We start from the raw sequence: 18996 nt of genomic DNA, 5'->3' as shown, positions 1-18996 counted from the left end.
ACTCCCGCCACACCAGGAAGTGCTGGGGAAGATTTATGACGCGCCGGAGAGCAGCCGGAGGACAGCCGCACTTCCGCCACACTTGGGCGTGGCCAGAAGATTGCCGGAACACCTGGGGCTCATCCGGTCCTCCATAAAAGGGGCCGTCTCCATTCATTCGGGGCTGGAGTCGGGTGGAAGTAGGACGAAGCAAGAGGAGTGTGGAGGCGGCCCGAAGAAAGGCATTGTGGCCAGGACTGAGAGTGAAGGACTGTTTTGGGGTTTGTGCACGTGACTGGGTCTTAGTGACCTATTGTTGTGTAAATATTGTAAATAAACGTGTGGTGGTGTTTAAAACAAGATGTCCGCCTGTCTGTGCCCGGGTGCCGTTCACAATATATATATATATATATATATATATATATATATATATATATATATATATATATATATATATATATATATATATATATATATATATTGTAATGGATGGCCGGCCATTTATCCCGGCCAATACCCCCAAGCCGCCAGGTGGAGCCCTCCTTGCAGCGTGGAGGTCCCAGAAGACCAGCAGGGCATCATATACATTGGAGTTTTTATGCAAAGCCCTGCTGGATGCCGTGGGGCCACAGGAGGGAGCTGCAGGGAGGACCGAGGGCTAATTCTAGCCCTGTGACCCGGAGGTTCGTCACAGGAAGAGCGACGGACTTCCGGGTTGAAGAAAAGGACTATTTACCCTGACCCGGAAGGGAAAAGGACTTGTGGACTATTGGGCAGAACACTTCCGTTTCAGGGATTATAAAAGGACTATGGGAACTCCCAGACAACGAGCTGAGTTGGGTGGAAGGGTGGCAACGCGTCTGGGAGCTGGAGGATTGGTTATTTGTTTATTATTGTGATTTAGTGGTGATTTATGAGTATTGTGGAGGAGAGTGTGCTTTGTACACTGTGGGAGAAAAATAAAGTCAACTTGAGGACTTTACCTGGTGTCTGGAGTCGTGGACAGGGGTTCAAGGAGCGAGGGCCTATCGTTCACATATATATATATATATATATATATATATATATATATATATATATATATATATATATATATATACAGGAGTGCAGAATTATTAGGCAAGTTGTATTTTTGAGGATTAATTTTAATATGGAACAAACACAGTGCTATCAGTCAATCCAAAATGTTAATAAACCTGAAACCTGAATGTTTCACAACGGAAATGTGAGTGTGAACATCATCAGGGGAATACATATGCACAATTATTAGGCAACTATTAGTGTGCAGATTTATTATGCAACTAAAGGAAAATGAAAATTTTCCCATCTCACTTGTTTATTTTCATCTGTTATAGTGAGAATAATAAACACCTCAAAATTTACAAATAAACATCTCTGACATTTCAAAAAAAATAAATCAATCAATCAATGACCAATATAGCCACCCTTCTTTCCAATAACAGTCATAAGCCTTTCCATTCATGGAGTCTGTCAGTTTCTTGATCTGTTGACGATCAGCTTTTTGTGGAGCAGTGACAACAGCCTCCCAGACACTCTTCAGAGAGGTGTATTGTTTTTCTCACCCGTAAATCTAGCGTTTAAGAAGTGCCCACAAGTTCTCGATAGGGTTTAGGTCAGATGAGGAAGGGGGGCCATGTCATTATTCCTTCATCTTTAAGGCCTTTACTGGCTGGCCACGCAGTGGAGAACTTCGATGCAAGTGATGGAGCATTGGCCTGCATAAAAATCATGGTCTTTTTCCTGTATCACTGTTTGAAGAAAGTGTCTTCGAAAAACTGGCAGTAGGTTTGGGAGTTGATTTTGAGTTCATCTTCAATGCAAAAGGTCCAACTAGCTCATCTTTAAAAATACCAGCTCATACCAGTACCCCACCTCCACGTTGGAGTGGAGCTCTGTGCCCATTACTGATCCACAGGTCCATCCATCTGGTCCATCAAGAGTCACTCTCATCTCATCGGTCCATAAAACCTTTGAAAAAAATCTGTCTTCAGATATTTCTTGGCCCAGTTTTGACGTTTCAACTTATGTTTCTTGTTCAGTGGTGGTTGGGTTTCAGCCCTCCTTACCTTGGCCATGTCTTTGAGCACTGAACACCTTGTACTTCTGGGCACTCCAGGTAGGTTGCAGCTCTGGAATATGAAAGTACTGGAGGATAATGGGTTCCTGGTAGCTTCACGTTTGATTCTTCTCAAATCTTTGGCAGCTAATTTGCGTGTTTTGTTCTCAACACGTTTCTTGCGACCCTGTTGACTATTTGCAACAAAATGTTTGATGGTTCTGTGATCACACACCAATATCTTAGCAATTCCAAAAGTGCTGCATCCCTCTGAAAGACTTTTTACAATTTTTGACTTTTCAGAGTCAGTTAAATCTCTTTTTTGGCCCATTTTGCCTGAGGAAAACTAGCTGCCTAATAATTCTGCACACCTTGATATAGGGTGTTGATCTCCTTAGGCCACACCCTCCCTCATTACACAAATACACATCACCTGACGTGCTTAAATCCAATAAGCATTCAAGTTAATACAGCTTAGGCCCACCTCCAGCAGAACTTTGACCATGTCCCAAGGTAGTCCAAATGGGCCATGTTACGTGCCTCTATCGTTGAGGTGGCTGTGGCCGTAGGGTGGTGGCAATCCCCGAACCCGTTGGTGGACACCGGCGGTGAGGGATGCCATCAAGCTGAAGAAGTCCTACAGGACCCTTTTGTCCTGTGGAACTCAGGAGGCATCTAATAGGTACCGGCAGGCTAAGCGGAATGCGGCTTCAGTTGTTGCTGAGGCAAAAACTTGGGTGTGGGAGGAATTTGGGGAGGCCATGGAGAACAACTTGGAGCGGAAGCAGAGAGCGGATCAGCGAGCGGAAGCAGAGAGCGGCGGCGGCTCCCACAGGCATGTAGCCCTTCGAAAGCACCCGAGCAAGTTCACCTGAGGTAAAGCCAGCAGCTGACCAGTAGAAATAACCGGCAGTGAGAAATTAAAGTCGATCGCTCAGCGGGTGGTGGAAACTTAAAGCGGCGGTGATTCAGCTGAACACGGAAAGCGCGAAGCACCTATAAAACGGCAAAGATGACTTCAACATTTAATGTAAGTTCTATCTGCTCTCTGCCCATCGAGGGCACGTTTATATGTTGTGTGTCCTGCAGTATGTACAGCTCAGGTTTTCCGGCCGACAGTGCAGATAGCTTCACCTGCCAAAAATGTTTAGTTAATTTAGAGTTGGTCGGGAAAATACGCAAATTGGAGGACTGCGTTAGGAATCTGATAGCGATTAGGCAAACTGAAAATTGGATCGACTCGGTTTGTTTAAACAATTCGGCTACATCTGATTCGGCTTCAGTCTCTCCAGGTCCCACTGTAGTCAGTGCGAGGCCGAAATCAGCAGCACCAATTCAGCCACAGGGCGAGTGGGTAACAGTAAGACGGGGTCTAAGAATCCAAAATTTAGTCCCCAGCACCCAGGTCACCAATTCGGACCCAGAACAGGTTCTCAGCTCTCCGCAGCCTGTGGAAACTGAGAATAATAAAGTGCTCATAATTGGCGATTCCATAGTGCGGAATGTTAGAATTCCAAACTATGTTAAACCAGCAGTTAATGTTAAGTGCCTTGCAGGGGCCAAGATTTCTGGCATAAAGGCGCATTGGACCGTGTTGCCGACGATGAAGTATCTACCTTATTGCTGCATGTCGGCACTAATGATATTTATTTACAGCAATCTGAGGTATTAAAGCGAACTTCATCTCTATGCACCAAAGCTAAAACAAAATGTCGGAATTTAATTGTATCTGGTCCCTTACCAAGATTATATAGAGGGGATGTGATTTATAGCAGATTGCATTCCTTTCACTGCTGGCTAGAAACCTGGTGTGCAAATAAAAGCATAGCATTTGTGAACAATTGGGATGATTTTTGGAAAGCCTGGATTTTTCAGAAGAGATGGTCTTCATCCTAACTGGAGGGATCTTATGTATTATCCCAAAATATGGCAGCAAAACTGCCTGGTTGACTGATTAGAGCACCATCCAGGCCGCAGTCATGTGATCTTAAATCACAGGCTGTTCTTTATCCCACCTGTTATTTTCCTGAAGCTGTTACCCATAATCCCTGTTGTGGGGCATCCAGTAAATTTAGTCTTGATACAAACCATAAATTAATTGATAACCAAAAATAAGGTGTATAATTAGACCAAGGGATAAAACCAGACACTCCACCAGGGGCATCTGTAATAGAAATTTAATTCAAATTAAAACAAAAATATATCAGCAGTTCAGAAAGAACCATGCAGTTTTAAATGCTGTTTATTGAACATTCGCTCTCTTGGCACTAAAGCTGTTTTGGTAAATGATATAATATTAAGTACAAAATCTGATCTGTGTCTTCTTACTGAAACCTGGCTTAGTAAATGTGACAATGTTCCCTAGCTGAGGCGTCACCAGATGGATACTCGTTCCTTCATAAGTCTAGAGATTCTGGTCGAGGAGGAGGCCTTGGAATAATTCATTGTAACAAAATGCAAATCACTCCTAAAAATTTAGGCAACTTTACATCCTTTGAGGCATTCATTTTAAATATTAAAACAGATTCCAACACAATTATAGTGCTAGTCTACAGACCACCAGGGCCATATTCATTGTTCATGACTGAATTTAGCAACCTTCTGTCTGATTTGGCTATAAATTATGATCACGTAGTTCTGATGGGGATTTTAATGTACACATTGATGTGGAAACTGACACTTTTAGCAAATGTTTTACTTATTTGTTAAATTCAGTAGGATTTTGTCAGATTGTCAAAGGTCCAACTCATAATCATAACCATACATTAGATTTAATTATAACTTACAAAGTTGAAATTCAAAATTTAAATATTACTCCATTAAATGTAGTTATTTCCGATCACTTCTTAATTACGTTTGATTTAGTTCTGCCCATGCCAGCACTCAGATTAAAACAAAGACAGTCGACATCTAGATTGTAATTCTGCTTCAAAATTTATAGATACCTTGAGTAAGTCGAGTGTAATTGTGGAAAACCATTTAGATCAGTTAACATCAAATGTAAACGTGGAAAACAATTTAGATCAGCTAATATCACATTATAATGTGACCTTGAGAGATGCTCTGGACACAGTGGCTCCCAAAACAAAAGTGATCAAAGCACATAGAAACTCTCCCTGGTTTAATGAAAATACTCGAGCTCTTAAATTAGAGTGTCGAAAACTGGAGCAGATGGAGAACAACAAAGCTACATGTCTTTCAAATTGCATGGACAGAGAGTGTTAATAAATATAAAAGGCCCTCTTTAAAGCTCGCTCAGAATACTATTCTACATTAATAGATAGCAATAATAAAAATCCTAGGGTACTTTTTAGAGCAGTGGCTAAATTAACAAATGGGAATTCAGATCAACAGTGCAAAATACCAACAGATATTAGCAGTACAGACTTTATGAACTTCTTCAATGAGAAAATTAAAAATATAAGATCCCAGATCTCAGCATCACAGTACAAACCAAATACTAGCTTAGCAGACCCTGTCACATTGCATTCAGCACTTTAATAATTTTAATCCTGTAACTCACCAGGAAGTCTTAACTTTAATTACTAAAATGAAGCCCACTACTTGTTCCCTAGATCCAGTGCCAACAAAACTAGTAAAAGTGCAATGGATGTTCTTGCAGCCTATTCTAACATTATCAATAGTTCATTACTGCATGGCACAGTACCTGATGCACTAAAAGTGTCAGTCATTAAACCTTTACTTAAAAAGTCAGACCTAGACCCACACATACTAAATAACTATAGGCCTATTTCAAATTTACCATTTCTCTCTAAAATACTAGAGAAAGTAGTCGCCAGTCAGCTTCAGTCACACCTTACGTGTTACAATTTATTTGAGAAATTCCAGTCTGGCTTTCGCACTGGTCATAGTACAGAAACGGCACTAACACGGGTTGTAAATGACATTCTGATATCCTCTGATGAAGGAAATTCCACTGTAATTATGTTGTTGGACTTAAGTGCAGCATTTGACACCATTGACCATTCTATTTTACTGCACAGGCTAGAAAAACAATGTTGGGCTTACAGGCCCGTGCTCGCTTGGTTCAGTTCTTATTTATCAAATCGATTCCAGTATGTACAGAAATGTGCTGACAGTACTCCATCATTATACACAGAAGTTCAATATGGTGTCCCAGGGCTCAGTACTGGGACCTTTACTGTTTTCACTTTACATGCTTCCACTGGGATCTCTCATTAGGAAACATAATGTTAATTTTCACTCGTATGCAGATGACACCCAGTTATACCTTTCATTTAAATCAAATGAAGTTTCTCCGATGTTGTCTTTAATTAGTTGTGTTAGTGAATTAAAGGAATGGATGAATGAGAACTACTTGTCTTTAAATACAGATAAAACAGAGATGTTAATTGTTGGAGGGAATGACGCTGATCACAGCAATATTTTGTCGTCATTTAACTCAGTTGGAATCCCAATTAATTTTACTGAATCAGCCCGCAATCTAGGAGTTATCTTTGACTCTAGCATGTCATTTAAAGCGCATATTACAAAGTCGTCCAAAACATGTTTTTTCCATCTTAAAAATGTTAGGAAATTAAGGCGCTTTCTAAATAAACAGGATTGTGAGAAATTAATTCATGCATTTATCTCTAGTAGGATTGACTACTGCAATGCGGTGTTCACTGGCTGTTCAAACTGTTCTCTATACAGCCTCCAGTTAATCCAAAATGCGCTGCAAGAATTATTACAAGAACAAGAAAATATGAACACATAACCCCAGTTCTTAAATCTTTACACTGGCTCCCAGTTAAGTTTAGGGCAGATTTCAAAATCCTCCTTTTAACATATAAAGCATTAAATGGCCAAGGTCCGCTTACTTGTCTGAACTTATCATGACTTACAAACCTGAGCACATTAAGATCTCAAGATGCCGGTCTGCTTAGGATTCCAAGGATTAATAAAATAACAGTGGGAGGTCGAGCTTTTAGTTACAGGGCCCCTAAACTGTGGAATGGTCTTCCTGCTTCCATAAGAGATGCCCCTTCAGTCTCAGCCTTTAAATCCCGGCTGAAGACTCACTACTTCAGTTTAGCATATCCTGACTAGAGCTGCTGATTAACTGTACATACTGCATCTCTGTTGTTAGTCATTAGCACTATAACATAAGTAACATGATAATTATATTTGAATACTAACCCTCACCTATTCTGTTTCTTTTCTCGGTACCCAAATGTGGCCATTGGTGCCACGGCCCACCTGCCAAGTTGTTTGCCTGCCTATGGTAAAGTCATCCCTGATGGAGGATCACAGGAATCATGGGAAAGAGGGTCCTTTCATCGAGCAACGTTTCAGCCGTGGCATGGCCAAATGAGGAGGCAGCTAGATGGATGAGGTCTCCAGGACTCTAAAAATATCCAAACCTAATTATGTCATATCATCGACTGTTAAACCGTACTTCTAAAATTTTTATTATTATGCTATCTTAAGGAATTGTTCTGTTGTGTATATTGTATTGTATTGACGCCCTACTTTTGACACCCACCGCACGCCCAACCTACCTGGAAAGGGGTCTCTCTTTGAACTGCCTTTCCCGAGGTTTCTTCCATTTTCCTACAAGGTTTTATTGGGAGTTTTTCCTTGTCTTCTCAGAGAGTCAAGGCTGGGGGGCTGTCAAAAGGCAGGGCCTGTTAAAGCCCATTGCGGCACTTCCTGTGTGATTTTGGGCTATACAAAAATAAACTGTATTGTATTGTATTGTATAAACTGTAACAACTTCCGGACAGCTTCGAAGAAATTCTGATCCACCATCCGGTGTCTCAGGAGGAGAAAGCAGTGCAGTGTCAACACTGTGTACGGTAGGGAATGTGCGCTGCTGACCCCGACTCGGGACGTTGTTGGTCGGTGGGGGGAGTACTTTGAAGACCTCCTCAATGCCACTAACATGCCTTCCAATGAGGAAGCAGAGCCTGGGGACTCAGAGGTGGGCTCCCCCATCTCTGGGACTGAGGTCACTGAGGTGGTCAAAAAACTCCTTGGTGGCAGGGCCCCGGGGGTGGATGAGGTACCCCTGGAGTTCCTCAAGGCTCTGGATTTTGTAGGACTGTCTTGGTTGACACGCCTCTGCAACATCGCATGGACATGGGACAGTGCCTCTGGATTGGCAGACCGGGGTGGTGGCCCCCATCTTTAAGAAAGGGGACTGGAGGGTGTGCTCCAAATACAGAGGGATCACACTCCTCAGCCTCCCTGGAAAAGTCTATTCTGGGGCCCTGGAGAGGAGGGTCCGTCAGATAGTCGAACCTCGGATTCAGGAGGAACAGTGTGGTTTTCGTCCTAGTCGTGGAACAGTGGACCAGCTGTACACCCTTGTCAGGGTCCTGGAGGGTTCATGGGAGTTTGCCCAACCAATCTACATGTGTTTGTGGAGTTAGAAAAGTCATTCGGCCATGTCCCTTGGGGAATCCTGTGGGGGGGTGCTCCAAGAGTATGGGGTACTGGACCCCCTGATAAGGGCTGTTCGGTCCTTGTACAACCGGTGTCAGAGCTTGGTCCGCATTGCCGGCAGTAAGTCGAACCCATTTCCAGTGATACGGGACTCCGCCAGAGCTACCCTTTGTCACCGAATCTGTTCATCTTTTATGGACACAATTTCTAGGTGCAGGATTAGGTCACTGCTTTTTGCAGATGATGTTGTCCTGTTTGCTTCATCAGGCTGTGATCTTCAGCTCTCTCCGGAACGGTTCGGAGCAGAGTGTGAAGCAGCTGGGATGGGAATCAGCACCTCCAAATCCGAGACCATGGTCCTCATTCGGAAAAGGGTGGAGTGTCCTTCTCATGGTTGGGGGCGAGATCCTGCCCCAAGTGGAGGAGTTTAAGTATCTTGGGGTCTTGTTCACGAGTGAGGGAAGAATGAAGTGGGAGATCGACAGGCAGATCGGTGCGGTGTCCGCAGTGATGCAGGCTCTGCATCGGTCTGTTGTGGTGAAAAAGGAGCTGAGTCGTAAGGCAAAGCACTCAATTTACCGGTCTATCTACGTTCCTACCCTCACCTATAGTCATGAGCTGTGGGTAGTGAACGAAAGAACGAGATTGCGAATACAAGCGGCTGAAAAGATTTTCCTCCTCTGGGTGTCTGGGCTTTCCCTTAAAAGATAGGGTGAGAAGCTCAGTCATCCAGGAGAAGCTCAGAGCAGAGCCACTGATCCTCCGCATCGAGAGGAGTCAAATGAGGTGGCTCGGGCATCTGATCAGGATGCCTTCCTGGACGCCTCCCTGTTGAGGTGTTCCGGGCACATCTAACTAGGAGGAGGCCCTGGGGAAGACCCAGGACACGCTGCAGGGACTATGTCTCTCGGCTGGCCTGGGAACGCCTCGGGATTCCCCCAGAAGAGCTAGAAGAAGTGGCCAGGGAGAGGGAAGTCTGGGCATCTCTGCTCAAGCTGCTGCTCCCACGACCCGATCTTGGATAAGCGGAAGAGGATGGATGGATGGATATAGAGATATATATATATATATATATATATATATATATATATATATATATATATATATATATATATATATATATATATATATATATATATATATATCTCCATCCATCCATACACATATACACACACACACACTCACATTTCCATGCTGCAGCTGTTTTTTTTTGGACCTTATCATACTTGGCTCAACAAAAGCATGTGGTGAAAAATATAAAAATGCACACATTCAAGTCATCACCTTGTCCTTTCTATCAGATATTCACTGTTATTTTTTATCAAAATATATGTAAACCTCTCTTGCCTACAGCACAAGTAGTGGGTTATTCCTTCTATCTCAGAGAGTTGCTGCTGTGAAAAGAGCAGGAATTTAATTTAACTTTCCTACCCAAGCTGCAGCAGATATTAGACTAATAGGAAAACACATGTTATCTTCCACAGACTAACAACTCAGTAAAGGCTTTGTAATGGCCGACCCCTTACCTAGCCGGCAGCTACACTTCCAAGACCTGTGGCCTGGATAAATTACTGAGATGAATCTTATAAATCAAGCCATACCTCTAACAAAATTTTCCCCACAATCGGTGGTTTAAACATAAGCACACAAAAGCAGATAAGTAAAAATAAGTGAGCAAATATATTAAATGAACACAACACTACTACACATTCCCCATGAAAAAATATATATGTAGATATGTATATCCCTCCACCAAACTAACAACGTGACAACACCATATATACAATATCAAAACCCTCCCTTGTCCCAGTAACATAACAAACACAAAACACAAATAATGATGAATGAATATGGAAAATGCCAATGATAGTGAACTTGACTCAAGTATACAATTGTCCTGAATACGGATGACTGGCCAACAGATAAGTGATGAGTTTGAATTTCCCGGAAAAAATGGAGCAACCTCACCGTGAATCCGCGGTGTGTGGTGGATAATGTAGTCCAACCTCGCGGTCTCTGGCGATGATTGAATTGATGCAAGTCCGGCAGAATGAAAAACAAACAGGATCCCACAACATGATGTGGAAAAATAGCAGGTGCTGGTGGTTCGTTGTAGTGAAATGTAATCTCAGTCTTTTACCTTCCTCTGTTCCTGATTGTTTATATAGTAATGAGCTGGATGTAATTGATTGCTTGTAAACAGGTGTTTTCCATCTATGGGGTCCCTCCATCATCCATTCCCTCTGTATTTACAGGGACAACATTCACTGATGCACACATGATAAACAGCAAACGGGACGATGGAAACAAAACTCACTCGGCACAAACATTGACAACACTATTACCACTATGTAACCCCACTACAGCTTGGCATCAATTGTTTCAGGGAACAATTGCCATTATCTGTCCAATTCAAAATTGGTCCCATATTTTCACTAAAGCAGGTTCATATTAAGATCCAAATTCACAGGCACTGGTCAGACAGAACTTATCAAAGGCATCCAAATCAACTTATGTCCTTCTTAACTGCCACCTGGAATAGCTAATACTGACATTCAGACAGGTGTTGTTTTTACACTTTTTATGAGGAATTGCATGTAATATGGGACTATTAGTTACCCAGTATAGTTACAATTTAATTTACATAGTTTTGTCTTGTCACTCAATTTGTGTAGTGCAGTGGTTCTCAGACTAAGCCCTGGGGACCCCCTGTGGCTGCAGACTTTTGTTCCAACCTGATTCACAATAAGTTATAATACTTGATAATAACTGATCTCATTTAGCTGGCTGTTTGTTTTCTTTCCCTTCTCTTATTCTACATTGAGAAAAGCACAGCAGTGTGATTCTTACATTTTTAAGACATTTAGACATATTTCTATTTTTTGCTATTGCTTTAAATACTTGACTCTTTTTTGTTTCTTTCCTATTATTTTTCCCTTAATTGTTTGTAGTCTACTACCTTTATTGAATCCTAATAGTGAAAATTAAAGACAACCAGGAGAACAACACTAAATGATGAAAGGTTGCAACTGCTTCAGCATCAGCTATTTAGTCAAAAAAGGAAAGTCAGATTGGAGATTAGGATAAACATAAATAATAAACGCATTATCCACATATAACTGCCTAATTTTTGTATTAACGCACATACTTTTGTAATTTCTTCATTTACCCCAAAACAAAGAAACTGGGAAATAACAGCTCAATTAATCAGGCTAGGAGTCCAATTAAAAAACAGAAGTTGATTGGAACAAAAACCTGCAACCCAAGGGCAGAGTTTGGGAGTCACTGGTATAGACTGACTGGTTTCTCCTCAAGATTTGTATACCATATTTGTGCTTTTTCTACGTACCTAAAAAGTAACACCCTTCCCAGTAAATAAATCTCTTTTCAGTTGTAAAATCATACTTAATGAGAGGTTCATATATTATAATAGAAATTATGTTTAAAAGTGTACTATATATGTAGTGGAGAAATTAACAGGATGCTTTTATTTTACTTTAAATGTTTATTATTTAGGGTGACATGGTGGCACAGTGGTAGCACTGTTGTGTCCTGGGCCCTCCCTGTGTGGAGTTTGCATGTTCTCCTTATGGGTCTGCATGGGTTCCTTCCGGATGCTCCACTTTAGTCCCACAGTCTGAAGACATGAAAGTTAGTTGGATTGGCGATACTAAATTAGCAGTGTGCAGTTGTGGAATGTGTGTGTGCTTGACCCGGGGGTGGACTAGCACCCTGTCCAGTGTTTGTTTCAGCCTTGTGCCCTATGGTAGCTGGGATAGTCTCCAGCATGCCCCACGACCCTGTTCAGGGAGGCAACCTGGACCTTGATTTCTCAGTCTGGATCCATATACTACCCTCTGTTGGCCAGGCAATCTCCCATTGCTAATGCAGGCTTCACTGGCCCCACTCTCTTAGTGAGTCATGCATTCCTGGTTTTATGCTTCTACTCTGGCTGCATCTAGCTATTTATCCCACTGCCCCCCACTGTATATAGCCCCTACAGGACATAATATAACATTCTGAAACCTGATTTAACCAACTGAAGGCGTCCTGTATACCATACGGTAATTACAGGACTCAGGTCCCCCACTGCCTGTGTCATTCCTTCTGCACCAGCATTACAATGCATATTTATCACCACTAACAGCATAAACTTTCCCCTCTCTGTAGATGCTTTATTCTGTGCTGGGCCACCCTTTTTACCTGACTATCCTTCATCTACCTAGTCACCCACCAAAAGTGTTTAAAATACATGATTCAAAATATCACAGTCACAGTATTAAATCAATTACAAAAGTGAACTGTCCCAAGTGATTAATAACTGACAGGCTTTACTTTATGGATGTCATTCTGTCATATGACAAGTGACTAAAAGGTAATTCTGTATAAAGGACAGTATAAAGGAAAAATGACTTATAATAACAGATGAGGAATTAAGAATAAGCATAAAATCTTTATGGTTTCGGACCTCCTCTTGAATTACCCACTACCTTGTCCACTTGATCATCTCCCCTCACATCTCCTTTAAGTCATCTCCCCCTCACTCATTCCTGCAATTACACACATCATTAACACCTAAACCAGCTCAGGCACATTTCCCACCATCTTCAAACATGCTCTGATAACCCCACGTCTCAAAAAACCAATACTCAATCCATCCCAAATAAAAATTACAGGTCTATCTACTGTATCTAATTTCATTTCTTTCCAAAACACTTGAACTTGCTGTTTCTAACCAGGTCTCTTCTTTCCTTGTATAGAATGGATTGCTTGATACCAACCAGTCCTGCATCAAGAGGAACCACTAGACTGAGACGGCTCTATTGACTGAGGTCGACCAGCTATAGCGTGCAAGAACCACCAAAATGTCATCAGTCCTGATACTTCTAGATTTCTCTTCTGCCTTTGACATGCTGATCTGTGAAATCCTTCTTGCCAGCACCGAATCGGTGCTGGCTCCTCTACGTCTCCCTCTGTATACCCCCTTGCTGGGCTCCATCATCCAATCTCATGGGTTCTCTTATCAGTGCTATGCAGATGATACACAGATGTACTTGTTTTACATTATCAGCTAGAGTATCTGCATGTCTTACCGACATCTCAACCTGGATGAAGGACCACCATCTACAGCTCAACCTGGTAGAAAACAAGCTTCCTGTGATCTCAGCCAGTCTGTTCAATTCACCATCACTGTACAACTTGGCTCACTGTTGCTAAACCTGACAAGTCAGTACGCAACCATGGGATAGTGACTGATGAGCAGGTATCTTTTTCTGACCAAATTTTTACTGTTTCTCGTTCAAGGTTCAGACTGTACATCATCTGCAAGATCAGACCTTATTTAAAAGAGTATGCAGCACAATGTCTGGTTGAGGCTCTGATCTTGTTGTGTCTGGACTACTGTAACTCGCTTCTGGCAGGAGTACCCACATGTTCTATTAAGCTACTGCAGATGATCCAGAATGCAGTGGCCCACCTTGTATTTAACCAGCCAAGATGGACACATGTAACTCCTCTCTTCAGGTCGCTACATTGGCTCCCAGATGTACAGTAGTCAATTGGTCAACACCTGAGTATATGGAGACACTGGTGAAGTGCAATGTTCCTTTTCGCCAACTCAGGTCTGCCAGGGAGCAGCGCCTGGTGATGCCACCTGTGCGTTATATCAAGTCTCAATCCAGACTCTTTTCCTGTGTAGTTCTCAGTTGGTGGAATGGGTTACTCATCTCCATACGTACTGCTGACTCCCTCAATGTATTTAAGAAGCGATTAAAGACCCATCTGTTCTATATATATATCTGTCTATTTGACTGAAGAGAAGAAAAAAAACACCCTATGCTCTATGATCTTTTATACTGTTGAATAATTTGTTGTTTAAGTTTAATTACGTTATTGATTATAATCTATGATTGTGAATTATTAGTGATTACATCTTTTTATAGGTGGGAATCAACTTTTGGTACACTGTCCTATTACACTTCCTGAACAAACAGGCTATAGCCTAATGTTTCTCGATTATTTTTACCTCTGTTGTAAGTCGTTTTGGATAAAACGTCTGCCAAGCAAATAAATGTAAATGTAAATTAGCTACTAGATATAGGGAAAATAGCTGCTAAGCTATTCGGTAAACTCACCTTGATTCTGTAAGCAGTTCAATAAAGTGCTCAAACAAAGACAAATGTAGCTCATATGGTGCATGAAGCCAAACCTACAACAGAAACAAAATAAAGTATCATATATAACTAGCTGCAATACATGGTATTAAGTTAGTTTATTTAAAATATTTCTAAAAGAGGTAATCTAGGTTGAAACAAAACACAAATTGCATACTTGACAACAAAAAAGGTGTTTTATTATTCAGTTTAAAATATTTGTTGAGTAGTGCTGCTGTCTGCACTGGTTTACCTCTGAGCACTCCATGTTTTCTGCCACATCACCAAAGACTAAATAGACAATGTGATAGGCTCCGATTAGAATTAAGTGTGTTTGAAAATGTAATGTTACATCTGACCCAGTATGAAATCTGTGTAGAATGTATTTTAAAACGTTTAAAAGAAGGAGTAGGAATTCAAAGCCTCTTTCATCTATACAAAATGCACATAAGTTAAATTAACAAAAAAAAGAAATTGAATATTTTACTTCTTGATGCATCTTCTGCTTAGACAAAAATGTTATTATCGCTTTTGTTTTACATTTTTGCTGTTGCTATCGTGCCAGACTCATAGAATAAAAAGCATTACATCCTGTCATGTTTTATTTTCTTGCCGTCAGGTTCGATATTTTGTATATGAAAGGGTAGGGTGATTGTCTAGGGCAGTCTTTTTCAAGATCACTCCCCCCAAGACTACAGGGTGGTCAAGATCTAATTATGTAGATCCAGATCGTCTGGATGACTTTGATTTATGCGGGGACAATTCCATTTGGGCACGAAGACAATTCTTCATGTCGTCAGTTTGCACACTTCTTGATGGTCCGGGATTTTCCGGGTGATTTTTTATGTAATAAACTTAATAAGTTATAGCGTAATGAGAATTGCATAATTAGATCTGGAGCACCCTATACAATTTTTAGGATCCTTTTTGATTTCCTCAATGACTTTAAGCTATGCCTTTCAATTAACTCTGTGAAACTGGCTACTTCTTGGAAGATTCACTACTTTTCCATTTTTTTAATTGGAGATTATGGTTTTTACTGTGTTTTGTTTGGGGATAAACAAAGTGTTACAAATAGATTTGTAGTATTTTCCAGACTGATAGATATCAACAACTTTTTTCTGATCTCTTCTAGAACTTCCCATGATTTTGGCATTGTGGGCCCCATGCTAGAAAATTGACTCTGATGGTAAAAGTGATGTGATTATTTTAAGTGAGGTATGGTGTTAGTAAAGAATACATTGCTATGACAAAGCAAGGCTGTGTTTAATGAAATGGCCCTAATTTCTGTTTAACTTGGGTGATTTAACTAATGGGCAATATATTTTCAAAGAGCACCAGTTTGTGGTGGATAACTTTGTTCAGCTGAAAAATCAAAAACTAGTGTTATTTATTCATTAAAATGTCCTTAATCTAATATCATATTTTAGTTAAAGACCTGAAAACATTCTGTGTCAAACATAAACATTAAAAGAAGAATTTAAGAAAAGGGGACAAATATTTTGTCAAGGCATGGCAGTAAAAGAAAAACTGACAATTTTTACATTACACAAAAAAACATACACAGTGCAAACGTTAAATAACCATTCTGAACCATAAATTTGAAAATCACTGGCATTATCCACTTTGAGCATTACCTACTTAACTAATTATATGAGGCTAGTGCAATATTACATGCTTTACACTGAACTCAATATATGGATATCTCAAGAATCTGAAATGCAACCATTCTGCATGAGGATTAAGATTCAAGAAAATATGCTGCATGAAGTACACATTTACAGGTTTTAGAAATTAACTGACTTGTTTTTGTGGTTTTATGACAGCCAAATTAACCCAGCACTTGCAAATATTGAAGGTCCACTGTAAAATATGAAAAGTATGAAAAAACTGAGACCCACTTCTGTCAACAGAAAATTCAGTATGAATGAATAATATAGTTTAAATGATTACTATAGATGTGATCTAAATCACCATTTTAGTTATACTTTGCTGTTTTAGGCAGTGGAATGGGTGTCAACTTAGCACGCAGACTCAGGCTGCAGTAAATAATCCTCTCACTAGAGTTTTCTGTGAAATTGCATGATGGAAGTGGTAGATCAGTTGAGTATCCTTCTATATAAAAGCGGTCGGGATTGTCCTTCCGTCCCGTGAGTACTACGCAGGCGTGGAGTTTCACACATGCCCTGTCCATTTTGCAAAACACGATGGGATTTGTAGTTTCGTTTTTCGAGGTAACAGATGATTTTCTACTCCAGACTGTGCGATATCTTCTTCTTCTTTCTTACTATATAAAAGCGGTCGGGATTGTCCTTCCGTCCTGTGAGTGAAAAGCGTAGCAATATTCCGCTTATCACAGACTTACTACTTGCAGCTTGCGGTACGAAGCGACATGATGTGAGCAGAGTTCTGGTGCTCCCATCGTTCCCTTGCTTTTGTGCGCGATGCGCTGGAAAAATAGACAAAATTATGTCTCTGGAAATAATTAATGTTGATGGAGTACAAATGCCTCACCGCGTAGTAAATATCAGGGGGGTTCAAAAGGGCGACCTCAATATAGAAAAAAAAGTTTAAATTTCATCACAAAAATAACAGAAACTATGAGTATTAAAGTAATACCGCTCAAATGTTAACCAAATTAACAAGTTTGTATAAAATATCAAATTGATCTACATATTGAATTGCCTTAAGAAGTGGTCAACTTAAAAGTCGGTCGCCTTAAAAGGCGGGTCAGCCTAGTCAACAAAATATTAAGTGCTCTTTAAAAAGGAAATTTTAAAGTCATTAAAAAAAACAGACATATGGTAGCTATTTTCAATTGTGGTTGATAAGAAAGGATATTGCCTGCCATTTGTAGGATGCAATGCATCTTTAAAAGTTTTAGCATACAACATCCTTAAGTCAGTCATCCGTGATAAAAGGAGTCATGCACTCACTGTTATCACTAGAAAAATTGTGGTGTCAGTGACCTAAAAAAAATCCAACAACCTAAAAGGTGTGGATTTTATGTGTCAGGATATACAATCACATGATATGGTGTTTGGCAGCACTTTTGTAGCTCTATCGATAGCACCAGTGTGTAAACAGAGAAGGCATAAAATCCAGAAGCGGGAATTGAAATTAAAATGACACCTATAACAGAAGCAAAACAGTTTCCTCTGACAACCAATGATAACAAGTGGTCTTTACTGCTTTGTCGACCATGGAGTAAGAAAGTTTCTGCTCTGTGGAGGTTGACAATACTTAACTGCAGTGCCCACATGTTAAACATGTTTCAATCAAGTCTCCTCTTCAGCAGTTGTGGTAAGAGCATCTGAGGTTATTCATATACTGACCGATGTTAAAATATTGGTTAAATATTTCAAACACTGCAGTCAGCATTTTTCTGATAAATATGTGGAGTGTGACAATATTTATCAAATAATGATGAGTGGGAAGGACAGACATTCTTGTGATTTGAGTAAAAAGGGAACAGACAAGGATATAAGGGGACAGATAAGGATACATTATGATAATGAGAGAGAAAACACCTTTTAGAAATTTAAATTTGATTTAATTCCTAAGCTGATGGAATTGTTTAAAAATTGACAAAGAAAAAAGTAAGTGCTCTGCACTCATTATATTTATATAGAAATCTGGTTACAATATGCAATCTGCAAAGAAACCAAATCCAGAAAAAAATAACAACATAATAAATATCAATATTGGACACACAAAACATTAGAACAGAATATGAATATACCGTAGTTGCAAGCATATTGAAATAAAAGTTAGGCACAGCAAACTGATCTATATAAATGAGATAAAAAAACAATGCTACAGATACTTCAAGAAATTAAAATCAATTATTTCTTAGATAACATTTGTATCCACATATGGAATAATATCTTTGGAATCTCATTGAAAAAAATCTTACCTCAAAATCACAGAGCAGATCCTGAAATGCAGTAGAATTTGGAATGATAGATGTTTCGTGACCACTGTCAACAGTCCCCACCAAAGAGAATGTGAGGTGAAGGATATGACTATTCAAAAGGGAACGCTTCTTCTTGAGCAGCATGGCCAACAGCTACAAAGACAAAATACTAAATGTTTAAAAGCAAAGAATAGTAACTGTTGCATAATTACAGAATAGCAAAAATTATAAAATACATTTATTAATTGAAATGGTATCTGGACTGCCCCAGTTGAGCCTGAATGTGTGCAGAATCTGTGACTTAACTCTTGACAGTTCTCAAACTGCTGGTTAGTGAGATGCACTTAAACGTGAAACAAATGTTATTTAAAAAGAATCATTCTAAATACCACCAACCCAAGAGTATGAAATGTTAGAAGGTGATGTTAAATGATTTGTACATTGATGGTCAAAACACATACTTC

General features: G+C 40.2%; 1 protein-coding gene across 7 annotated transcripts in view; it reads right to left on the bottom strand.

The window, feature by feature from the left end:
• wdfy3 (WD repeat and FYVE domain containing 3) overlaps positions 1-18996 on the bottom strand; it is a 335886-nt gene that overhangs the window by 87815 nt on the left and 229075 nt on the right. For all 7 annotated transcript variants that reach the window (XM_039758522.1, XM_039758515.1, XM_039758516.1 and 4 more), the window contains 2 exons: positions 18533-18685; positions 14599-14672 (listed from right to left, as the gene is read on the bottom strand). In XM_039758522.1, the coding sequence (XP_039614456.1) occupies positions 14599-14672; positions 18533-18685 (227 nt within the window). The remainder of the gene's footprint in view (positions 1-14598; positions 14673-18532; positions 18686-18996) is intronic.

Source organism: Polypterus senegalus, chromosome 7, assembly GCF_016835505.1.
Source record: "Polypterus senegalus isolate Bchr_013 chromosome 7, ASM1683550v1, whole genome shotgun sequence".
In the NCBI taxonomy this organism is placed as follows: domain Eukaryota; kingdom Metazoa; phylum Chordata; class Cladistia; order Polypteriformes; family Polypteridae; genus Polypterus; species Polypterus senegalus.
Note: the sequence above shows the minus strand (reverse complement) of the source record. Positions and strands in the feature narration are given on the sequence as shown.